Consider the following 25,992-nt stretch of genomic DNA (forward strand, 5'->3'; position numbering starts at 1 on the left):
CGATGCACAGGAGGCACTTGGGGCTGGAGGGGAGTAGCGGATGGGGGGCTGCTGACATATTACTGTGGCTCTTTGGCAATGTACACTGCTAAATTCTGGCTCCTTCTCAGGCTCAGGTTGGCCATCCCTGTAATACAGCATGGCAAGAAAATCCTCCAAATATTAATGATTAACCTGTTGAATTGGAGATAGTTCACCTCCCAATGACTTCATAAATATCTGCTTCAATTACTTTTGGTAAATGAAATAACCACACTATTATTCATTTTTTGATATAGCTGCAAAACTAATCTGAAAAGTTTTCAAAATAAATCACTTAAAAAATGTATAGTGTGTACCTTCTAAAAATGAAACTTACACCTATCTCTGAGCTGTGAAGAATATGTACTAAGGTTATAACAACCAATAAGAATGCACTTTTATGTAGAAAACCATGATTAAAATCGAGTCTTCCTGACTAATGATTTAAATCAAATTGATTTAAATCATGATTTAAATCAAATCCACCCTGTCCAGTACTAAAACATTCCACATAGAACATGCTGACTCAGCCTAAAGATAGGGTAAAAAGGATAATATGATGGATAGTTGTTTTGTTCGAACCAACATGTACAAGGTGAGAAGCAGCACCCTAACACGTAGGGGTGTTGTACCTCAATATGTCAGGAGTGATGTGTAACTTGTTTGTACCAGTGTATAAGAATGCACCCCTGAGGGGCTGTCTTTGTCAGGCCTAGAGGGCAGTGGAGTATCCAGACACTGACTGAGCTGACCCATTGTCAGGGGGCACATATTCGTAGTACGTCCTGTAGGGTCTGCGGGAAACTATTACTGTGCTTCGTTTGACAATAAACCTTATCGGACTCTGTGGTCATTGGGGGTTCTCTTGGGGTCTGCTGTGTCAGCTATCTGCAGAGCTGGGGCAGCACACAGAGGGAACACACACATGCAGCCAACTGTTATCATCATTGAACAGAGCAGAGCACCACGCCGGTGACATCTCACGACATGCCCCATTGAATTAAGCACTGTATAAACATACAGAACTAAACAGTCCAGTTTTTCAGGATACTTACTTTAACATTGCTAGGATGCTCCGCTCCTTCCACCTGTGTTGTTGCTTCTTCAGCCAAGAGACATTTTCCTTTATAGAATTCCTTTACTCTTAGTCCTAATAGTTCTGTTTCTTCTTTTAGCTTTTCATAGCTAGGCAAAGGTTTAACCATTGCACCTGTGCCCCCAAAAGGCAAAGACTGGTTCAAACTATTTTTAGATTCCTTTGTAGCAGCAGCAGCAGCGTCATTAAGGTCACCTGCTGTTTTTAAGTCATCCTCATCAAGTTCTTCTTTCTCACAGTTAACAGCTGATGTGTGTTCTGGTAAGTGTACAGTAGCATAGTTGGAACCACAGAGAAACTTGTAAGTTTCTTCAGTCCTCCATTCAATAAAAGTCTGCTTAAGCACATCTAACACATTACGTGTAGCAGTAAGGGAATCAACTGGTGCATTCAATTCAGGTTTGATATGCTGCTTTGATTTAGCAAGTATTTTTTTCAGTTGTTCTGCCCCCTTTTTGCTCACACCTAGCAAAACTACTTGTGAACCATTACACCTACTTTCACAGTTTTCTGGATTTTTTAAGTTTTCTGACATAATAGTGTCTGAAGAAATGCCAGTAACAGAACAAGAACTCTTTTTTTCCTGGTTATCTAATTTGCACTCACTTAATTGTTCAGTGATATTTATCACTCTATGGTCTCTATCTCTATGCGTGGAGTTTTTATTCTGACCAGGCTTCTTTTTGAGTATACTTTTTTTGTGCAATGGTTGCACCAGACTGGCTGCATTTGATCGATTTCCTGGTAGAATAGAGGAAACAAATTCTTGTTCAGTATCACTGATGTTGTCATTGTATGTGCCATGGGAATCAGAGTCACACTGGCTTGCTGATGTTTTAGGATTTTCAATATCTGAGACTTTAATGACTTCATGATGCAGTTTTACTTCTTCCCCAGACTGGCCACTGTAACAGAAGAAATAGACTATCATTAAAATACAGGACAGACTTCAGTTATAGTAGCATTTGCAAACTAGATGATTTTGAATAGCATATATTTTAAGAATGAACAAATAATTTTGTTCTAGCAAAGGTGTATTATTTTATTTAACATTAAGAATTAGACCCTTACTAAGGGATCTAAATAAGATTTGTTTTCTAAGAAAATTTTTTCAAATTTAAAGAGTTTTAGTGTTTAGTAATCAGGATGACGACTGCAGACACCATACAGCAGACATCTTATATTGCAAATGAGGGGTAGAGAGAAAAAGAAAAAAATATATATTTGCTTGGACAAAATTTAGAAGAAAAAAGAGCATAAGGTCAGACTTACGCTGCCAGATTTTACCACCTGAAAAATCTAGAGTGAACACCGGCATCTTAAGCCACATTTTTCCATTATATGAATAAAATACAGTATACTGATTAAAAACAAAGGGATAACAGATTACTTATTTTTGCAGGAGTATGCGTGTTTGCCCCCTAATGGCCAAATGCTGTAGAGGAAAACATGAAAAAAAAATCACAATTTACAGAACTGACAAAGAGGGGGAAGTAAACAAAGAGTGGTAGGACTTATATTTTGCAGACATAAATGTTTTATATTAAGACTCACAGAAGCTTTCAACACATATAATTGGTACCATTTAGTTTATAAAGAATCGATGGTACAAAATATGCAGAGTACAAACACTGCGTTTGTGTCAGGTTTCAACAGCTTCAATTAAGAGTTACAGGCTACGAGCAGCTGTACACTAAATCATACAGATCAAATACTCTTTTTAGCATCACAAAGGAAAAAGCTAAACAAGGCAAATATCCTTTATGTGGTCTGCAATAATGGTACATTATATATTGCAGCAAAACAGGAAATCAAAGGCTTCCCTTTTCAACTGTGAATACATTAAATGTAAGAATCATTGATTCAGCTGTACCTTTGCCCCTCCTTCAGCAGTTCTATGTCTGGTGGTCTGCCAAAAAGATAAAAAGATGAAGGATTTAATAAACAGGAATTTCAAAGGTGACACAGTAACAGATATTTTTGAAACATCTTTTTGGAACAAGAAAAGGAGTACTTGTGGCACCTTAGAGACTAACAAATTTTTGGAACAGTTTTCCAACAACTGATACTGAAAAATGAACAACTGGAGCTTTTATATACAGCCTTAGGGCTGAACCCTGCAAACATTTATTCTTCTGAATAGTCCCATAGAACTCAGAGGGCTACATACACACACGAGCAACTACTCATGTAAGTGTTTGCAGGAACCTACCATGAGCAATTTTGAATAGGATTTCCACAATCATGATTCAGGGAAGTTTTTATGATACCCCCCCCCCCAAGCCTCATTTTTAAACCATCTTATATTCTAAGTAGGGCTGTCAAGTGATTAAAAAAATTAATCGCAATTAATTGCACTGTTAAACAATGATAAAATACCATTTATTTAAATATTTTTGGATGTTTTCTACATTTTCAAATATATTGATTTCAATTACCACACAGAATACAAAGTGTACAGTGCTCACTTTATTTTTGATTCCAGATATTTGCACTGTAAAAGAAATAGTATTTTTCAATTCATCTAATATAAGTACTGTAGTGCAATCTCTTTATCATGAAAGTTGAACTTACAAATGTAGAATTATGGACAAAAAAACCCTGCATTCAAAAATAAAACAATGTAAAACTTTACAGCCTACAAGTCCACTCAGTCCTACTTCTGGTTCGGCCAATCACTCAGACAAACAAGTTTGTTTACATTTGCAGAAGATAATGCTGCCTGCTTCTTAATTGCAATGTCACCTGAAAGAGAGAACAGGAGTTTGCATGGCACTATTGGAGCTAGTGTTGCAAGATATTTACATGCTGGACACACTAAAGATTCATATGTCCCTTCATGCTTCAACTACCATTTCAGGGGATATGCGTCCATGCTGACAACAGGTTGATAACCATCCAAAGCAGTGTAGACCAACACATGTTCATTTTCATCATCATGAGTCACATGCCACCAGCACAAGGTTGATTTTGTTTTTTGGTGGATTGGGTTCTGCAGTTTCCGCATCAGAGTGTTGCTCTTTTAAGACTTCTGAAAGCATGCTCCATACCTCGTCCCTCTCAGATTTTAGAAGGCACTTCAGATTCTTAAATCTTGGGTCAAGTGCCGTAGCTATCTTTAGAAATTTCACATTGGTGTCTTCTTTGCATTTTGTCAAATTTGCAGTGAAAGTATTCTTAAAACGAACAACATGTGCTGGGTCATCATCCGAGACTGCTATAACATGAAATATATAGCAGAATGTGGGTAAAACAGAGCAGGAGACATACAATTCTCCCCCAGGGAGTTCAGTCACAAAGTTAATTAATGAATTTTTTTTTTTAACAAGCATCATCAGCATGGAAGCATGTCCTCTGGAATTATAGCTGAAGCGTGAGGAGGCATATGAATCTTTACCGCATCTGGCACATAAATATCTTGCGACACCAGCTACAACAGTGTCATCTGAATGCCTGTTCTCACTTTCAGGTGACATTGTAATTAAGAAGAGGGCAGCATTATGTCCCGTAAATGTATACAAACTTATTTCTCTTAGCGACTGGCTGTACAAGAAGTAGGACTGAGTGGACTCGTAGGCTCTAAAGTTTTACATTGTTTTGTTTTTGAGTGCAGTTATGTAACAAAATCTACATTTGTAAGTTGCACTTTCATGATAAAGAAACTACACTAAAATACTTGTATGAGATGAACTGAAAAATACTATTTCTTCTGTTTATCATTTTTACAGTGCAAATATTTGTAATAAAAAATTATATAAAGAAAAGACCATACACTTTGTATTCTGTGTTGTAACTGAAATAGATATACGTGAAACTGTAGAAAATCAAAAATATTTCATAAATTTCAGTTGGTATTCTATTGTTTAACAGTGTGATTATTTGCTATTAATTTTTAAAATCATGATTAATTATTTGGAGTTAATCGCGTGACTTAACTGCGATTGACAGCCCTAATCCTAACCAACTGCTGATTTAAAATGAAGTTTAACAGTCAATATATCCAGCATATTCAGAAACACATTTTTGTTATAAACCAAAAGGAAAATGTAATACTGCTTTTAGAAAGACACCCTGACAATTCTTGCCCATTTAAGAAGTGTTCAATGGATCTTCTCCCCACCAAAAATGTCTATTGGGACTTAAAATTAGCTTGCCTTTTTATTTGTTTGCAGCACCAACAGTGTTTTACAAGAATGGCTCTCAATCTTTCCAGACTACTGTACCCCTTTCAGGAGTGAATCTGATTTGTCTTGTGTACTCCCAAGTTTCACCTCACTTAAAAACTACTTGCTTACAAAATCAGAACTAAAAATACAAAAGTGTCTCAGCATTCTATTACTGAAAAATTGTTTACTTTCTCATTTTCCCCATATAACTATAAAATAAATCAACTGGAATATAAATACTGCACTTACATTTCAGTGTATAGTATATAGAGCAGTATAAACAAGTCATTGTCTGTATGAAATTTTAATTTGTACTGACTTCACTCATGCTTTTTATGTAGCCTGTTGTAAAACTAGGTAAATATCTACATGAGTTAATGTACCCCCTGGAAGACTTTTGCGTACCCCCAGGGTACACAAACCCCTGGTTGAGAACCACTGCTTTGGATATTTATTTTTAAAATTGTTTCTAGCTCCTACGGCTGCAAGGAAACCTTCTAAACATGAACCAAAAGAAAACCTATGCAGTGCTGTCTTCTTCAGTCCACAGAAACAATAGCTCTGATGGATGTGAACTGTCCCATTCATCTCAGTGTTTTAAGTCTGAAATCTCAAGATGAGAATATAACATGTCAAAAATACTATTTATATTGCAGTATCATGCAAAATTCTCCATTTGCAGGTTTTCAATGAGATAACTTTATTCTTTGCTCTTGAAAGGATTTCAGAGATAGTCTTTACAGGTTTACATCTAATTATTATTTTTATATAACATCAACAGAGTGCTAGTAATGACAGACAGCCCCAGTCTGAAGAGCTTATAGTCTAGGAGATTCTTAGCAAACCTTGTCAGTCTCAAAATTTAGTTTTAGCTTTTTTCCCCATTTAGAACTAGAGCTAAATACAGGAGATTCTGGAAACCAGTATCTTAGAGAATATTTTTGAGCAAGTTAGATAAACTTGTATGACCTTTCTCCAGGCAGGTGTTTGTACAGTGAAATGGTGACATCCAGTGGTTTGGTTGGTTAATTTCAAGTACTTATTTCCCTACTTACCCAGGTAGTCAATTTACCAAGAGAAATGACAAAATTACACCCTTCCAAAATGCATGTTGCCTTTTCCTCCATAGCTATTGCTTAAAAGAATGGAAACTAGGATTTTGCCCAAGATGTAGTACTGCTTTTTGTTGTAGTCCTATATTCTGTTTTCTGATGCATATTTTTAAGGCCTGACTTCAAATCCAGTATCAGTGCTATGTTAAGATTAGAACAACTCTTGTAATAGGATAAAATAAATTAATCCTATCCTCAGTATATTTTATAAAAATGCCTATTCCAAATTTAAGAAGGACTTTTTGAAGTTAATAGGAATAGTAGTTTCTCAGGACCTCTCCAGATCAGACCCTGAACAATTTTGTTAACTGGTATCTATATTGCCAATCATGTCAATACAGTAAAATTACCATCTTGATTATATATACTATTTTTATAACACACACCTCATTAGCCTTTTATAGTTTTAGATTTTCTTCAGTTTCAGTATAATCTAGTTGTACACCTAGTTGTATTGTACCTGAACTCACAGAGAATAAACAAAAAGAACACTTGATCAAATTACCTTTCTTCTTCTCGCATCCACACTGGACTTTTGGGAATCTGAGCTTCAAAATATTTAGATGCTCTGTAACAAAAATTGCTGCAAAAACACTGGAAAAATATGATATTAAAGTGTATTTATTTTGGTTTAAATGTATAACCTTCATTATTAAGAACGTAGATATTCAGATTTTTAAAGAGCCTATCACCAGTAAGGGCTTCTACTAAACTAAAACAAATGCCTTGCAAAATTATCCATCATACAAAAAACCTCAAAACAAAAACATGCTCCCCCACAGAAGCCCTTGCAACTTTATAGGTCTTCTCCTTGTACTTTTATTATGTATTAAGCACCAGCATTGTCATTGGTAATACACAAACAGAGAAGTCAGACCTCTACAAAACACAGAGGAAAGCATGATCCTTGCCTCAAAGAGCTTACTGCACAGTTTACAGACACGCACTACAATTCACATGCAAAAGTGGCTTTTTATTTGTAATCTGGCCAGTGTTCAACTTCGAATGAGCAGTTGGCTATCGATGTTAGGCTAAATCCAGCACTCTTTATAGAAATGAAAGGCATGCTATCTAAAAGAGAACTGACAATTCACAACTCTGGGAAGAACAAATGCTGGATTTGTGGATCTCATCATCTGCTCTGTATCTCAAAACATGAAGTTCAAAGAATGCAGAATATAAGATTATACCTGCAATTCCTGCCACTTTATTTTCCACAACACTTCCCCATCCCCATAAAGGTATAAGATTGAGGAATTAAATAAAATACTGAAGATTTTAAAAGGTAGATGGAAGAACAGCTTAAGCAATGAACGGACCTTGTTCTATAAGGTGGTTAGTGCCTTCTGCTGTAGTAGGCAGAGGGCCTGAAACATAAGCCCTTGTATCAAAGGCCTGGTATGAGGCCTGAGCTAAAGTAATGGTTAAAACTTGCTAATATAAAGCAAAGTTAAATTGTGAGCAAGAGGCAGTCCCTGCTCACAGAATCTGGCAAGAACATGGCTGATATTGCAAAAGCACACATTCCCAAGTAGTGCTAAGCATACAAATATATAAGCAAACAAATTCCAGAAAAATGGTACCAAATAGGGTTGCCAAGTTTCTACTCACACAAAATCTATCACCCCCGCCCCGCCACACCCTTCCTCTGAGGTCCAGCCCCTTCTCCAAGGTCCCACCCCTGCTCACTCCATCCCTCCCTCCCTCCCTGTCCCTCACTCTCCCCACCCTCACTCATTCATTCATTTTCACCAGGCTGGCTCAGGGGGTTGGGTTGCGGGAAGGGGTGAGGGCTCTGGCTGGGGGTGCGGGCTCCAGGGTGGGGCCAGAAATGAGGAGTTCAGGGTGCGGGAAGGGGCTCCTGGCTGGGGCAGGGATGTGGATGGGGGGGGGGTTGCGGTCTCTGGCTGAGGGTACAGACTCTGGGCTGGGGATGAGGGGTTTAGGGCGTAGGAGGGAGCTCAAGGCTGAGACTGAGGGGTTTGGAGGGCGGGAAGGGGGTCAGGGCTGGGTCAGGGTGTGGGTGGGAGGGTGAGAGCTCCAGCTGGGGGTGCGGGCTCTGGGGTGGAGCTAAGGGGTTTGGGGTGCAGGAAGGTGCTCCGGGCTGGGACTGAGGTTCGGAGGGGGATCAGGACTGGGGCAGGCTGTTGTGGCACGGGAGGTGGTCAGGGATGCAGGCTCCAGATGGTGCTTGCCTCAAGCAGCTCCCGGAAGCAGCGGCATCTCCCCTCTCCGGCTTCTACATGGAGGCGTGGCCAGGTGGGTCTGCTCACTGCCCCGTCTGCAGGTGCTGCCCCTGCAGCTCCCATTGGCCGCGGTTTCTGGCCAATGGGAGCTGCAGAGCTAGCGCTTGGGGTGTGGACAGCACGTGGAGCTCACTGGCTGCCCCTACGTGTAGGGGCCAGGAGGGGACACGCTGCTGCTTCCGGGAGCTGCGCAGAGCCACGGCAGGCAGGGAACCTGCCTTAGCCCCGCTGTGCCGCCGACCGGACTTTTAACAGCCTGGTCAGCGGTGCTGATCAAAGCTGCCAGGGTCCCTTTTCAACCAGGCGTTCCAGTCGAAAACCGTATATCTGACAACTGTAGTACCAGAACACCTCAATACCAAACACATTCCCCAAAGATAACAGGAACGCACTGACCCATCCTAAAGATAAGGTCAGGATGACAGCATGATGGATAGAGATGTTTTGATCGAACCAACATGTATAAGGTAATGGGTGGCACCTAAATCCATCAGAGGGTGGCACCCAAATCCGTCAGGGGTAATACGTAACTTGTTTGTATCTGTGTATAAAAATGTATCTCAGAGGGAGGGAGTGTCTTTGGCTGGCCTCGGGGATAATGGAAAATCCCGCCATTAAGTGAGCTAGTCCATTGCAACGGGCATACATGTGTTAGTGTACCTGTAAACATTGATCCAGAACATTAGGAACATGCTTCGTTAACAATAAATCTGACCAAGCGCCTTCGCTACGAACTGAGTCTGTGGTTTTATTGGGCAGTTTAAGTGGAGCCTGCTGTATGGGCTATCTGGCCAGAGTCAGTACAGCACGCAGAAAGAACATACACACGCAGCCAAACATCTGACCACACCTGTAATGATGCAGCTCACCAGATTAATAAATGATCTGGAAAAATGGGTGAACGGTGAGGTGGCAAAATTTGCAGATGATATAAAATTACTCCAGATAGTTAAGTCCAAAGCAGACTGCAAAGAGTTACAAAGGGAATCTCACTAAACTGGATGACTGGACGTCAAAATGGCTAATGAACTCTATGTTGATAAATGCAAAATAATGCACATTGGAAAGCATAATCCCAACTATACATACAAAATTACAGGGTTTAAAAAAGACGTTACTACTCAAGAAAGATCTTGGAATCATTGTGGATAATTGTCTGAAAACATCAACTCAATGTGAAGCAGCAGTCAAAAAAGCTAACAGAATGTTAGGAACAATTCGGAAAGGAACAGACAATAAAACAAATCATAATATATATGATAGAAATAAAACAGAAAATATCATAATGCTACTATATATATATCCAGCGTACGCCCACACCTTGAATACTGTGTGCAGTTCTGGTCACCCCATCTCAAAAAAGATATTAGAATTGGAAAAGGTACAGAGAAGAGCAACAAAAATGATTAGGGATATGCAACAGCTTCCATGCAAGGAGAGCTTAAAAAGACTGGGACTGTCCATCTGAGAAAAAGAAACAACTAAGGGGGGATATGACAGAGGTCTATAAAATCATGAATGGTGTGGCGAAAGTGAATAAGGAAGTGTTATTTACCCCTTCACATAACACAAGAACCAGGAGTCACCCAATGCAATTAATGGGCAGCAGGTTTAAAACAAACAAAAGGAAGTATTTCCTCACGCAATGCAGACAATCTGAGGAACTCATTGCCATGGGATACTGTGAAGGCCAAAATTATCACTAGTTTCAAAAAAGCATTAGATAAGTTCATGGAGAATAGGACTGTCAATGGCTATTAGCCACGATGATCAGGGGCACAACCCCATACTCCAGGTGTCTTTAAACCTCCAACTGCCAGAAGCTGGGAGTGGATGACAGGGGATGGATCATTTGAAATTGCCCTGTTCTATTCATTCCCTCTGAAACATCTGGTATGGCCCACTGTCAGAAGACATGATACAGGGCTAGACGGATCACTGCTCTGATCCAGTATGGCCATTATTTATGGAGAGAAGAGAGAGGAAAAATCTCAGATCATATGATAGGCTGGCAGTGCTATTCTGCATAGATCCTGCTGGGAAACACCAAGGGATGCCTTTGATTCACTATTGCAAACAGCTTATTAACTCTGTACCTAATATAAGGGAGCAGTTGCCTAGAAATACGGTCTAAGTTAAAGAGTAATCAAAAAAGAACACTAGGAGTAGTCAAGCTGTGGGAGGGCTTAGGAGGGAATCTGTGCTATGCTGTTAGTTTCTTTGTCAATAAAAATCAAATTCTATGATGGGGATGAACTTTGACCCTATGAAAACTATGTAATCTTTGAATTGGAGGAGGCTGAGAAAGCCACCTGTTCACAAATTTATCTGCAATATATCAGTATTGTCAGATTTGAATTAACACGTAAATAAGATCTTTCTGCTGGATTGCAACTGTCTGCACTGTGTTCCTTTTAAATATAAGCACAATATAGCATTTTCCTTTAAAAGGTAGGTAGCATCTAGAGACAGAGTGGTTATCTATTTTATACTCTACAGGTTTGTAAAAATCTATTTTGCTAATAACAAAATGTATATTGGTGATTAAACAAGGTTTGGTAAGAAAGCTGTCGCAAAAATAAATGTAGGAGACTTAAGACAAAATTAGATATATGTTAGAGGAATGTTGGATCATATTAAAGAAGTTCTGTATTAAAATCACAAATGAGTTTGATTCCCCATAGTTTAAATTCCAGGGTATTACTAATTAAGAGGTCTCTTGGTTTTTGGTACTGTTTCTCTCCCTCTATGTGTGAAACTTGCAAGCTGCTAATTGTGTTAGTACATTCTAAGACAGAGTCTGTTCTCAAAGCAATTCACAGAGAGAGAGAGACTCAAAGCAATACTCTAACAACAGAAACAGCACCCAGAGACTCCCCACCCTTTTGTTGTATTAACAATTGTGATTAAAATAGAGATAGAGGATGTATGTGGATGGATCCTTGGTGTGGATAATAACTGAGTGATCAGGGAGGTGCCAGCCTAAGAATCCAGTGTCCATCGACTGAAGAAGGCGTCAAGTGGAAATAACCAGAGGACCCCCAGAGGGCAGACTGGAATCCACCCAACAGCCTCAAGAATGGGAGAACCAAAGAACAAGATAACATCTAGCAGCACAGAGCTGTCAGGAATGTGCTATCTGCTGATTGATTCAGCAACAGCATGATGAAGCAATTCCCATAGACTGGCATAGGAAGAAATTCCTATAAAAATAGACTCTAAAAAGTGAGAACTTTGGGGTCTGATTCTGCAAACCAACTTCTAGGAGCATCAGATGAGCATCTGACAAGGCCCTGCTCCCTCCTCATGTCCAGGCCACCTGGCCAGTGGCTTGGCATGAGCAACTCTAAGGCTGGTAACTATGATAACAACCTTGCAGAACCTGTGTGTGTGTGTTTGTATGAATGAATGTGTGAATAAATATGAGATTGAATGGAATGTTACAGCTAAAACTAACTGCTTACTATGATTCTTTCTGTATTCACAATAAATGTGGTATTTTGCCTTTTTCCCTTTAATAAGATCCTGCTGGTTTTTATTTTATTGGTATAACAGGAAGACTTGAAACCTTACCTTTCTTTCTGTAATATCATAAACTTTGTTTGTTTTTGTTGAAACTCTGTACTTCTGTGTTGGCACCTAAAAAGTGATACACCTACCATGAGACCAGGATTATGACTTCAGATCAATCTTTCGTTTTAAACCACATGTTAAAAATTACTGTTACAAATTAGGTGACTGGAATTTGTAAGCCAATGAGATTACCTGCAAGAGTGACATTAGTCATGTGTAACTGTTGTATGGAGATCTGCAGGAGGCCTCTGTGCTAGCTGTGAGTCCCCCACTCTAACCCTACATTGGTGAGGCTCCTATGAAGCTGTCCTACAAGGCAAGCCCTCTGACCACCACAGAGATGGCTCCACAGAGCAGATAAGATAGTAGCATAGGTAAATCTCTGTGGGGCCAGAGGAAGGACCATGTAAGAGATTTCCTCCCTTCTAACACACAAACCTGACCCAGTAGAGAGCTCTTTGCCGAGAGTTAGGAAGGGGGACAATAGTGCTAAAGGTGTTTGACACTCCCCATCCTCCACTCTGGATGAAGGTATTGGATGACACAATCTGGTCATCTGTCATCAGTTTAATTGAAGTATTTCAAAGATGTAACAGAAATTGCATCCCCCAAACCCCCCACAAAATAGACTTTCTTGTATGTTATAAAGCATGAATTGGAGGTAATGATTAGATGCAGTGTCTAAATTTATGAAATTAGCAATATCCTTTTACATTTGATCTAGAAAATCTTGTGCTAAATAATGCTTTTATCCCATGGAAATAAGAGTCTTAGAAATATGTAAGACACAGATCTTTCACTTTAATTTAAGCAGAACATAGATTTTTTCTTTTCCTGACCATATTTGCCATACTGGAATTACTAAATTGATACTACTGTCATTAGACTTCAATTGTGCAACAGGGGCTAGTCCTATTTTTTATTATGCTGTGAGATTAATAGAGAGATTAAACTCCAGAAACAAGTAGATCTAGATGTCAAAGGCCAAATACCAATATCATGGAAATTTACTTAAAGTGTCAAATTTAGGGATTGAGAGTATTGTTACTTTTAAAATCTAGGAAGTGTTGTTTCCTACTTGTAATAGAAACATTAAATGGATTTAACTAGTTACCTACTATACTGCAGCTAGCATTACAACACAGTTTAAGTCAACTGTACTTCAGGCTCTGAAGTTTCATTTATGCTTCCTGTGGGCCTATGCAGACAAATCTATACCTCTGCAATGGCTCTGAGTCCCCCAATAACCCCACAGTAGTGAGGCTCCTATGAAGCCAACCTATCCAACAGTGACAAAGAGTTCTAAAATGTATCCATGGGGATATATTGTCTTTAAACCTTATAAGCCTCTTTTCCCATGGAGATATGTGCTTTCACAGAAAAGAAAACACTAGGATGGGAAATAAACTTTTCCTGTTGCACAGCTGGAGTCATGGATCCATAATGTTTAATCCATATTATTCTTTGTCAGTTTACAAAGATGACAAAGGATTCAGTCATGCAGTAGTGATAGCCAAAAGAGCAAATTCAATCTTTCCCTTTAATTAGAGAGATTTTTGGTGGGGAGCAACAGGACCTTCACCTGGGAGTAACACAGAATGATTCCTGATCATATGATTAGAATGACAAAGAGAGAATGGAAAAGATAAAGAAAGGCTCAAGAGCTCTTAACAGCAAAATATTAATTAAAAAGAAACTTACATTTTCTAGCCTATTTTGACACAAGGGATAGCCACAGAGTTTGATGATAAAACGCTCCTCCACAGCATCCTTATAGTGAGATGGGGTAATAAAATTTCCCTAAAATCATTAGAAAATAGTTATCAACAGACTTATTTTAAAAGCACTCTATCATAACTCTCAAAACTCAGAAGTACATGAATGCTTAAGTTTGTTCATTACAAAAATTAGTAAAACCACTACTATTTAAAAAGCAGAAGTTAAAAAATAAAAATGGTAATAGAGTGAGCACACACAGTAAGATGAGAGCAAGTGTATAGACAGTACTATTAAAAACATCTTATATTTTTATTTAGATAATTTTGTGAAAAACTTATTTCTGCAGTTTCCCCCATAAATGGCTAATATTTCCACAGTGTATATAGCTTAACTGACACTTTTTACATGGTACACATTATAAATCTAGTAACCCTTTTCATGCTTTTACATTTATATTATTAAGTGATGAACACTGAGTAAAATAACTGTGCTTATGGCCCTGGGCACAATTTGAAGAAACGGTACACCCAATATATGGATGTTTTTGGTAAGTTTGTCCTGCTAAATATTTTTCAAGAGTACCCAAGCCATGGTACATACTTTGCCAAAAATTTTCAGCACCAAGTAGAAGGGAACTTATTTTATATAAGCTGAACTCAGATTCAACTACAAAAATGTTTGCCCAGATCTACTTAACATATACATGAGATAAAATATAATAGATCATTTGTCAGGTATCTTCACAAGAATGTTTCAGTTTAACGCCTGCAACATAATATATTCCCCTTGGGCCAGATTCTACAACCCTTACATCATGTTGAATAATAGTATCTGTGACCTGGATCATATCATATATCTATATATATATGCATTCAGAGCAGGCCCTCTGCACATGGCTCTCTCTCCTACCGTGTGCAGAGGAGGCTCAGCCACATATTAAGTTCTGCAGGGCCAACTGGGAGTAGTCAGAAAAGATATATAACCTGGAGCTGTATTGTCTTTTCTGCATAACCTCACCTAGAACAACCACAACACGGGTAGTCCTTGCATTGTTCTAATGAAGCTATGGTGCCAGGGAAGTCATTTGGGGCAAAGGATGGTACCATGGGGCCTTTCTTTAAAGCCCCTTCCCACAGAGGAGATGATCTGATCCTAACTTTTTACACCACACTCGTCAATCTGGAATCCATGAGCCACTAAAGGCAGTGGGACTACTCACCTAGAGTAAGCAATACTCATCATGAGTAAGGCTGGCTAAGCCAAGCTTTTAAAAACAAAGACATATATATTTTCACAGTGGAAATATTAAAAGCAAGAACAGAGGGTACATTAGCACTGAAAGAGAAACTGGATGATTGAATGGTTATTACCCAAACAAATCTGTAACAAGAATTAAAAAGAACTTTAAAAACATAAGAACAGCAATACTGGGTCAGACCAAAGGTCCATCTACCCCAGTATCCTGTCTTCCGACAGTGACCAATGCCAAGTGCTTCAGGAGGAATGAACAGAACAAGTAACCATCAAGTGATCCATCCCGTCGGCCATTCCCAGCTTCTGGCAAACAGGGGCTAGGGACACAAATTAGTGTAAGAACTTGTAAAAGAAACACATACACAATTCACAAGGAACTCTTCTGTAATATCTTCCTCCAATAGCTGTTCAACAACATGCAGAGCTTTTTTCTCATATTCAATCTTCTTTCTAATAGCAGCCTCAAGTGCTGCTTTCCTACAATAGAGTAAATATTGAATTACATAGACAGCACTTTACCATACACAATTCTCTCAAATATATCTTTTGTCTCTCTCCTATATGAAGTGTAGCATTTTAATGATCTGGTATGCATTTTGCTACGGTAACCTCAGCAATGTATTCCACTTAGACTAGAATTTTGTAGCAACCAGGAACCATCAAGTGAGTTTTCCAAACTTGGTTTGGCATTCCGCCAAGTTCTTGGAGAAGCATCCAGGGCTTCTCCCACAGGCAGCCTGAACAATCTTTATTGGAGAAAACAGTTCATTTGGGAAGTAAACACATCATTGTAACAAGATTAATACGTAACTCTGAGCCAGTGCCCAAGTAAATAGTAAATGAAGCACAGAAGTCCAGAAGTCAGGACTGTAAGAAAAGCAGCATGTAAATGTTTTCCCACACGTACTCTGGTTAGTGGGTGACATTTTTCTTTTAAGAACAAAAACCTTCATGCCCTCAGGTGGAACAGCTGGGGACTGGGACCGGGACCCAGAGCAGGAGGAAGTCTGGGACTGCAATGGGACTGGCTGGGCAAGAAGATTGGGACTGGGATGAAGAGCCTAGGAAGGTAATGAAAAGAACTCAGACAGAGACAGGTTGGAAGGAACAGGTGTGCATATGATAACTCAAGACAAATCTGCGGAGTTGTTTAAATCATCTTACAGTGCTGAATAGCAGACAAACTTGCTAAATATTATTAGAATGGTAAGTATCTTCTATACACAGTTATTGAAATTTCTGAAAAAGCAAAAAGACATTCTGTAAAGAGGAGAGAACTCTAAAGTAAAGTAAACAATTATTATTACTATATAACATTAGCTAGGCATCATACCTTTGTGCTGCATCTTCATTTTTCAAAATACTTGACTGTTTATTTCCTAGTAATAAAATAATATATAAATCAATGTACCTTTTAACTTTCAAAATAACAAAACATCCGTTTGTGGCTCATACGTTTCCATACATAAAGTAGCCTCACGGAAGAAATATTTGCACACAAGCCAAACCATAAGCAACTGCTTGGAAACCTGTGCTTCGGGGGTTTCTAAATAGATAGCTGCAGCAGTTTTTAGCTAAATATTCAGCAGCAAGACCAAATAATAAGTTGGCATACTATCTACTGGCAAACTACAGGACAGGGAGGAATAAATCATTTTAGTCCTGTATATTGTTCAAAAAAACAAGTTAAGGCTCTGGAGGGGAGGAGGGAGGGCACAGCAGGCTCAGGGGAGGGCGCAGGAAAGGGTGGAGTGGGGGTAGGGCCTGTGGCAGAGCCAGGGGTTGAAAGTTGGTGCCTGTAGCTCCAGCCCCGGAGTTGGTGCCTATACAAGGAGCCACAGATTAACTTCTGAAGAGCCGCATGTGGCCACCGCATCCTATGGATTCTTCCATAACATTTCCCACCATTGTAATTCCAGTGGCGACAGCAACTGCGGAAATGCTAATGTAGACAAGGCACTGGCTGCCACTGTTTTTTCTGCCCCCTGATGTTGGTTGAATCTGCTCTGAACAGGTGAAATAATATGACCCCTGATTCTGCAACAGGCGCCACGTGCACTACACCCATGTGGAACATTGCTGACTTTAACCGGGGTTTGACCTACACTAGCTCCTCTTCCCCAACCCATTGGTAGCACAAGTGGCAGAAGGTGTAGGAAATTTTAGATACATTCTTAGTGTAGATGCAACCTAAGTTTCCTGTAACTAAAAAAAGTTTTAGAACCAAGCCCTCCAAAAATTCCAACACCCCTCCAATATCTTTCTGCCTCCCCAGCTTGTTGTCTTTGTGCAGCTGACAGCACTTGACACAAAGCAATTTTACTGTTTCCCTTTAGCCAGCCACTCCCTTTTGAAAAGAAACTTCTATACAGAAAGAGAAGCAGAAAAGAATTATGTAGAAAAGGGGAGATTTTTGTTTTTTTTAACACTTAACACTTTTTCAAAACATACCATTTAAATGGTGCTTGATCAGAAAATAGGCTTGTTTTATTTGATTAGTTTCAAACAACTTAGGTTGACACTGTCCTTAATGATGCTGCACAACAGGGTCCTTACATGGAGGAAGCAAGTGAAAGTAAAAGTTGCAGCCAACAAGCCACATCCCTAAAGGAGCAATGCATGTCGCTCTCATGGATGCTGGTGCATGTGGCCTAATGCCAAGCGCCTTTACATCAACGTTGTCCAACATCCCCTCTTCCCTGGGATACAGACACCCCCTTTTGGCCAAGCTTCACTAACAATGAGATATGGGAATTTCCACCATGACCCATGATTAGTGCCCTACCAAATTCACGGTCCTTTACGGTAAATTTTATGGTCATAGGATTTTTAAAATCCTAAATTTCATGACGGCAAATATTTAAATCTGAAATGTCAGTGTTGTAACTGTAGGGGTCCTGACCCAAAAGGGGATTGTGAGGGGTTGCAAGGTTATTGTAGAGGTGTCGTGGTATAGTCACCCTTACTTCTGCGCTGCGGGCGGCAGCGCTGCTTTCAGAATTGGGCATCTGGAAAGTGGTGGCTGCTGGCCAGGAGCCGAGCTCTGAAAGTAGTGCTGCCACCAGCAGCAGTGCAGAAGCAAGGATGGCATGGTATGGCATTGCCAGTCTTACTTCTGCGCTGCTGCTGGCAGAGCTGGGCCCTTGGTCAGCAGCTGCCGCTCTCTGGCTGCCCAGCTCTGAAGGCAGCGCAGAAGTACGGGTGGGAATACCGCAAACCCCCTACAGTAATTTGGCAACCGCCCCCCACAACCAGCCCCAGTTTGGGAAAGGCTGGTCTCCCCAGTGACATCTGTATAGTATAGGGTAAAATCACACAGAAGACCAAAAAGAAAAGAAGGACTTGTGGCACCTTAGAGACTAACAAATTTATTTGAGCATAAGCTTTTGTGAGCTACAGCTCACTTCATCGAACCAGATTTCATAGAGGAGACCAGATTCCACTGTCCGTGACGTGTTTTTCACAGATGTGAATTTGGTAGGGCCCTACCCAGGATATAGTTACAGGAGAACGCCACGGCCAGGGCACACCACACCACCGGGCCAGGAGCGGGGATGGCCATGCCACAGGGCTGAGCTATGCCATAGGGCTGGGCCAGCCACAGAGCCCCCCCCCAGTGCTGGTGCTAATACTCTGGGAGCCCTAAACTGGAATATTTTTGCCCCCCTCAACACATACTAATAATGGGGGGGGGGGTGCTTGAGCTGCTTGGGGCCCTAAGCAATTGCTTAATCTGTTTATGCCAACCACTAACACCTCCCTCCCCCCAGGACGGATTGGATCAGTCCCCTGCGCGGAGCCGGGGAGGACGAGTCCACGAGGCCGGGAAGCGGGGGCGCGTGTGTGTGCGTGGCTGTGCTGCACTAATCCTACCTGCGCGTCTCCGGCTGGACCTCGCCTTCGCACCGACCCGCAGCGGCGCCGCCGCCGCCATCATCGCCCGCCCGGCCTGACCTCTCACACCCGCCGCGGCGCCGTGGGAGGCGGAGCCTGAGACGCGGGGCTCGATCCAGCGCGGCCTCTTGCGGACGCACGCTAGGTAGGAGTGAGGCGCCGCGCAGTGCTTGCCGCCCCGGGGTGGGGGCTGGGGCGAAGGAGGCTTCGCGCTGCCGGGGGAAGCGGGCTCTGAGCCTTGCTGGGGAGCGGAGCGGAGCGGCTGCTGCTGCGGGCTTTAGCCCCCTGGCGGAGGGCTCCTTATTCCTCTCCCGGCACCTCACGGGGGGTACTGGGCCTGTCCCCCGAGCCGAGCCTCACCCGGGGCAGCTCCCCAGACGTGTCCCCTGGAGCTGGCTCAGAGGGGCCGGATGAGGAGACCCCCAACGACCCTCCCCGCCCGCCCCCCTGGTTGGAGGACTGGAGCTCGCAGGCCTGTTTACAGCCTCCGCCTTTGGCTGGAGGATTTTGCCGTGAGCCACCCACACGGTCTCCTCTTTCTCTTCCTTCAGTGCGATGCCCCCGCGGCCCTGGCCTCTGGCGGGAACGGCGATCTGCTTATTGATTTGCTTTAAGAGACACCAGTTGCATTATTTTAGGCCAAGGGGTATTGAGCAGCGTCTGATGTGACGCAGTGCATGCGTTATAATCCCACGTACTACTGTGCTGAACCTTGTCCAAGAGGATCCCATACAGCCCATCCTCCCCATACCCAAAGTGTGGCTAGCGGCGATGCGGATGCTGCAGTGTCAGTGTCCCAAAGTGTATGGAGGATGCTAGGTGCTTTCATCCTTTTTAGGCACTGACAGCCGTGTGGAATAAATTCCCTCACTGAGTCGCATTTTTCATTGATGTTCGGATCCTTTAAGTAACCCCCAGACTCCAGTGAAATTCCTTGTGTGTGTTTGGAGTTATCCATTTGGGGAGTGGAGTGGAAAATTAAATAACTCAAATAGCTTTCAATTAAAAGTTCAGAACAGAGCCTGTACTAGACCTCTGTGTATTTGGAGATACAGGGGATGTGCCAGAGGGTGAAGGCCAAAACCATAATTAGATTAAAAAAAGAATGAAATAAATTCATGGAGAATAGGTCCATCAGTGGCTATTAACCAAGATGGTCAGGGATGCAATCCCATGCTCTGGGTGTCTCTAGTCTCTGACTGCTGTGAGAGTGGATGACAGCGGATGAATAATTGCCCTGTTCTGCTCATTTCCTCTTAAGCACTGGCATTGGCCACTGTTGGAAGACAGAATACTGGTCTAGATGGACCTTTGGTCTGACCCAGTATGGCTGTTCTTATGGAGAGCATGCTGTGTCAAGTCTGAAATCAAAATAGGTGAAAAATATTATAAATGAGTGACGGGAATTCGTCAAGTATAGCTAGTATGTAATTTTTCATAATGACTTAGGTACCTGTCCAGCTCCCACTGAAATTAGGGAAAAGAATAAGATATCATTGACAACTGGATTAATCACTTAGGCGCCAATTCTGCAATGAGCCCTGAGCCAGTATACCATTACAGCAGCACAGAGCTCAGCCCCATGATTTTGGCCTTATTGATGTTGCCCCAAATAGGCCCCAATGATGGGCCCCAAATAGGGACTATACATTTGTTTTAAAACAAATTTAAAATAGTTCTGGGGAAATGTCATCATTGCTCTTGCAGTGTTGTGAACCAAAACACAACAGCACATGCTAGTGCAATGCAGGAATAATGGATAGGGTTGCCAAGCCTCCAGGATTGGGCTGGAGTCTCCAGGAATTAACGATTAAGCTTTAATTAAAGATTGTGGTGTGGTGAGACCTCCAGGAATACACCCAACCAAAATTGGAAACCCTAACGCTGGAACAGTTTTTATAGAGGGGATGCTAAGAGGCACTGAACCCAACTGTAAACTCTGTATATAACGGAAACTGCTTCAAGACAAGGGGTGTGGCAGCACTCCTAATTCCAGCACTTATGGGGCAATGAGAACTACAAAGTGAAACTGACAAGTCTAGGTTCAGTGTTGGCCCACAGTGAAATAAAATGTAAGTAGACTATCAATATGGTCTATCAAATTAGTCTATTGCATTTATTCTTTTAGTAATCTAAATACAATTTGGATGCTTTTAGTACAATTTGACTTAATACTGTTTATTTTATGGACCAAATTAATGTAGTTGTTTAAATATATCATGTGAGATGGGTGAGGCCAAGATTTGAAATGGAATGCATGAGGACAGTCTATAAAAATGTGTATGCAATTGTGCACCTGTGTATGTTGCATAAATATCAAGATTACAAGTTTCGGATAGGTATTTAGGCACTAAACTAGCCATTTGCATGCAGAATCACTGGATGTGTGTACAGACACAGTGATTGCACGCCCAAATGTAGGCATAACAAATCCTCAGGCTTTTTTTTTTGTTATTAAATAAAAATGTGAGCTTTACAAGTGTCCAGTAGGCATTAGGCAGCGATCCTCATTATGCAGAGATTTAAGCGTGTACTTAATTTTATGCATGTGAGTAGTCTTATTGCCTTCAATGGGAAGGATTTGAGCCAGTCTCCCTCTACAGGTGAAAGGCTAGCATAGCATCTAGCTCATTGTGTCAGTCAGGCTCTCTTAAAATTCATTAGTAGGTTTAAAGATACCAACACCCAAAATGACAAGATATTCCTCTAGATAAAATTTAGCAGTGATGGAGCTTTGATTTTAATAAAAAATGTCTAGACAGTAAAAAGAAATAAACAATATCCTACATTCCAATCATAGAGCAAATAAACTAGATAGAGTATATATGATAAAAGAAAAGGAGAACTTGTGGCACCTTAGAGACTAACCAATTTATTTGAGCATAAGCTTTCGTGAGCTACAGCTCACTTCATCGGATGCATACTGTGGAAAATACAGAAGATGTTTTTATACACACAAACCATGAAAAAATGGGTGTTTATCACTACAAAAGGTTTTTTCTCCCCCCGCCCCCCCCCCCCCCCCCCCCACTCTCCTGCTGGTAATAGCTTATCTAAAGTGATCACTCTCCTTACAATGTGTATGATAATCAAGGTGGGCCATTTCCAGCACAAATCCAGGTTTTCTCCCACCCAGGCCCCCCAACAAACCCACTCTCCTGTTGGTAATAGCTTATCTAAAGTGATCACTCTCCTTACAATATGTATGATAATCAAGGGTGGGCCATTTCCAGCACAAATACAGGGTTTAACAAGACGTCTGAGGAAGGGGGGGGGGGGAAGGAATAAGCAAGGGGAAATAGGTTACTTTTTATAATGACTCAACCGTTCCCAGTCTCTATTCAAGCCTAAATTAATTGTATCCAATTTGCAAATTAATTCCAATTCAGCAGTCTCTCGTTGGAGTCTGTTTTTGAATTTTTTTTGTTGAAGGATAGTCACTTTGAGATCAGAAATAGAGTGACCAGAGAGATTGAAGTGTTCTCCGACTGGTTTTTGAATGTTATAATTCTTGACATCTGATTTGTGTCCATTTATTCTTTTACGTAGAGACTGTCCAGTTTGACCAATGTACATGGCAGAGGGGCATTGCTGGCACATGATGGCATATATCACATTGGTGGATGTGCAGGTGAACGAGCCTTTGATAGTGTGGCTGATGTTATTAGGCCCTGTGATGGTGTCCCCTGAATAGATATGTGGGCACAGTTGGCAACGGGCTTTGTTGCAAGGACAGGTTCCTGGGTTAGTGGTTCTGTTGTGTGGTATGTGGTTGCTGGTGAGTATTCGCTTCAGGTTGGGGGGCTGTCTGTAAGCAAGGACTGGCCTGTCTCCCAAGATTTGTGAGAGTGTTGGGTCGTCCTTCATGATAGGTTGTAGATCCTTGATAATGCGTTGGAGGGGTTTTAGTTGGGGGCTGAAGGTGACGGCTAGTGGCGTTCTGTTATTTTCTTTGTTAGGCCTGTCCTGTAGTAGATGACTTCTGGGAGCTGTTCTGGCTCTATCAATCTGTTTCTTCACTTCCGCAGGTGGGTATTGTAGTTGTAAGAATGCTTGATAGAGATCTTGTAGGTGTTTGTCTCTGTCTAAGGGGTTGGAGCAAATGCGGTTGTATCGCAGAGCTTGGCTGTAGACAATGGATCGTGTGGTGTGGTCAGGGTGAAAGCTGGAGGCATGTAGGTAGGAATAGCGGTCAGTAGGTTTCCGGTATAGGGTGGTGTTTATGTGACTGTCATTTATTAGCACTGTAGTGTCCAGGAAGTGGATCTCTTGTGTGGACTGGACCAGGCTGAGGTTGATGGTGGGATGGAAATTGTTGAAATCATGGTGGAATTCCTCAAGGGCTTCTTTTCCATGGGTCCAGATGATGAAGATGTCAACAATGTAGCGCAAGTAGAGTAGGGGCGTTAGGGGACGAGAGCTGAGGAAGCATTGTTTTAAGTCAGCCATAGAAATGTTGGCATACTGTGGGGCCATGTGGGTACCCATAGCAGTGCCGCTGATTTGAAGGTATACATTGTCCCCAAATGTAAAATAGTTATGGGTAAGGACAAAGTCACAAAGTTTAGCCACCAGGTTAGCCGTGACATTATCGGGGATAGTGTTCCTGACGGCTTGTAGTCCATCTTTGTGTGGAATGTTGGTGTATAGGGCTTCTACATCCATAGTGACCAGGATGGTGTCATCAGGAAGATTACCGATGGATTGTAGTTTCCTGAGGAAGTCAGTGGTGTCTCAAAGGTAGCTGGGAGTGCTGGTAGCGTAGGGCCTGAGGAGGAATCTACATAGCCAGACAATCCTGCTGTCAGGGTGCCAATGCCTGAGATGATGGGGCGCCCAGGATTTCCAGGTTTATGGATCTTGGGTAGTAGATAGAATATCCCAGGTCGGGGCTTCAGGGGTGTGTCTGTGCGGATTTGATCTTGTGCTTTTTCAGGGAGTTTCTTGAGCAAATGCTGTAGTTTCTTTTGGTAACTCTCAGTGGGCTCAGAGGGTAATGGCTTGTAGAAAGTGGTGTTGGAGAGCTGCCGAGCAGCCTCTTGTTCATATTCCGACCTATTCATGATGCCAACAGCACCTCCTTTGTCAGCCTTTTTGATTATGATGTCAGAGTTGTTTCTGAGGCTGTGGATGGCATTGTGTTCTGCACGGCTGAGGTTGTGGGGCAAGTGACAGCAAATCTTGGGAGACAGGCCAGTCCTTGCCTACAGACAGCTCCCCAACCTGAAGCGAATACTCACCAGCAACCACATACCACACAACAGAACCACTAACCCAGGAACCTATCCTTGCAACAAAGCCCATTGCCAACTGTGCCCACATATCTATTCAGGGGACATCATCACAGGGCCTAATAACATCAGCCACACTATCAAAGGCTCGTTCACCTGCACATCCACCAATGTGATATATGCCATCATGTGCCAGCAATGCCCCTCTGCCATGTACATTGGTCAAACTGGACAGTCTCTACGTAAAAGAATAAACGGACACAAATCAGATGTCAAGAATTATAACATTCAAAAGCAGTCAGAGAACACTTCAATCTCTCTGGTCACTCGGTTTGTGATCTCAGAGTGACTATCCTTCAACAAAAAAAATTCAAAAACAGACTCCAACGAGAGACTGCTGAATTGGAATTAATTTGCAAATTGGATACAATTAATTTAGGCTTGAATAGAGACTGGGAATGGTTGAGTCATTATAAAAAGTAACCTATTTCCCCTTGCTTATTCCTTCCCCCCCTCCACTGTTCCTCAGACGTTCTTGTTAAACCCTGGATTTGTGCTGGAAATGGCCCACCTTGATTATCATACACATTGTAAGGAGAGTGATCACTTTAGATAAGCTATTACCAGCAGGGGGGGGGGGAGGGAAAACCTTTTGTAGTGATAAACACCCATTTTTTCATGGTTTGTGTGTATAAAAACATCTTCTGTATTTTCCACAGTATGCATCCGATGAAGTGAGCTGTAGCTCACGAAAGCTTATGCTCAAATAAATTGGTTAGTCTCTAAGGTGCCACAAGTTCTCCTTTTCTTTTTGCGAATACAGACTAACACGGCTGTTACTCTGAAACCTGTCAGTATATATGATGATTACCTTCTTCAACAGCGAATCATTTATCCCCAATTGCAACATTGCAATTTTAGGCTGCCACAACTGCCTCGCAAAATCTTATTCCTCAAAAACTGATTCTATAGCTATGATATTCTGAATCTGTAACCTATTGATTGTGTCACATTACATCTATTTCATTTTTGTTCCACAAAGACAATAAAGGAATTGATCCTTATGCAATGGACTTTCTGTTAATAGTTGGACAATTCCCCTCTCTAGATACAGTATGCATGCTCTTTCTTGTCTCCTGTAAACAAGCAATAGCAGTGCCTGCATGCACGGGAGATGGTGGAATGAAAGAACACCCTGCATTTCTGAACGTTTTTCTCTTCTATTTTCCCTCATGTTCTTTTATTCAGCCTCCTTAACTTCTGCCAACGACTGATCTTTCTCATTTCTCCATCTGTTAGCTGTTTTACCAGTCGGGACTTGCTAAAAAGTGATACTTTTTTAATCTCCATCTTAAATCCGGTATAATATTGAATATAATGTTATAACAATATGTGACTCGGTACTGTACTCTAACTTATGCCAGAGCTTTTCAATGTCAGAAGAACAAAGTCAAGATATGATGGCAACTGAGGAACTTCAAGCCATTATAGAAAGATGCGTAAGTAACTTCCTTTTTGTAAAAAGATACTAAAAGTTATAGAAACTGGCATTGCCTGTACTATATTTAAATAAAAAAGCAGGGGAGCTTTGATAGCGCTTGTCATGACCATGCAGGTTTGGTTTTCAGTTTCCATTGCCTGCTCCCTGGTTCTTGTCCTAAGACTGCTACTAGCACCTGA

General features: G+C 41.5%; 2 protein-coding genes across 11 annotated transcripts in view; one reads left to right on the forward strand and one right to left on the reverse strand.

Annotated features, from left to right (window-relative positions):
• The window catches only part of RPAP2 (RNA polymerase II associated protein 2), a 68,716-nt gene extending 49,390 nt beyond the window's left edge, over window positions 1-19,326 (reverse strand). For 5 of the 8 annotated variants that reach the window (XM_043521369.1, XM_037906453.2, XM_043521368.1 and 2 more), the window contains exons 1-8: window positions 19,061-19,150; window positions 16,521-16,566; window positions 15,550-15,664; window positions 13,916-14,014; window positions 12,215-12,280; window positions 6,901-6,989; window positions 2,991-3,026; window positions 1,077-2,022 (exon numbers count right to left, since the gene is read on the reverse strand). In XM_043521369.1, coding sequence (XP_043377304.1) covers window positions 1,077-2,022; window positions 2,991-3,026; window positions 6,901-6,989; window positions 12,215-12,280; window positions 13,916-14,014; window positions 15,550-15,664; window positions 16,521-16,566; window positions 19,061-19,124 — 1,461 coding nt within the window. In that variant the 5' untranslated portion in view covers window positions 19,125-19,150. Of the gene's footprint in view, window positions 1-1,076; window positions 2,023-2,990; window positions 3,027-6,900; window positions 6,990-12,214; window positions 12,281-13,915; window positions 14,015-15,549; window positions 15,665-16,520; window positions 16,567-19,060 lie in introns of all 8 variants that reach the window. The other 3 variants (XM_043521370.1, XM_037906454.2, XM_037906456.2) reach the window with 3 other exon arrangements.
• Window positions 19,083-25,992, forward strand: part of GLMN (glomulin, FKBP associated protein) — a 46,113-nt gene continuing 39,203 nt past the window's right edge. The window contains exons 1-2 of one of the 3 annotated variants that reach the window (XM_037906458.1): window positions 19,083-19,226; window positions 25,737-25,811. In XM_037906458.1, the coding sequence (XP_037762386.1) occupies window positions 25,746-25,811 (66 nt within the window). In that variant the 5' untranslated portion in view covers window positions 19,083-19,226; window positions 25,737-25,745. Of the gene's footprint in view, window positions 19,227-19,266; window positions 19,594-19,648; window positions 21,154-25,736; window positions 25,812-25,992 lie in introns of those variants that run through there. The other 2 variants (XM_043521367.1, XM_007058876.4) reach the window with 2 other exon arrangements.

This window comes from Chelonia mydas, chromosome 8, assembly GCF_015237465.2.
Source record: "Chelonia mydas isolate rCheMyd1 chromosome 8, rCheMyd1.pri.v2, whole genome shotgun sequence".
Taxonomy (NCBI): domain Eukaryota; kingdom Metazoa; phylum Chordata; order Testudines; family Cheloniidae; genus Chelonia; species Chelonia mydas.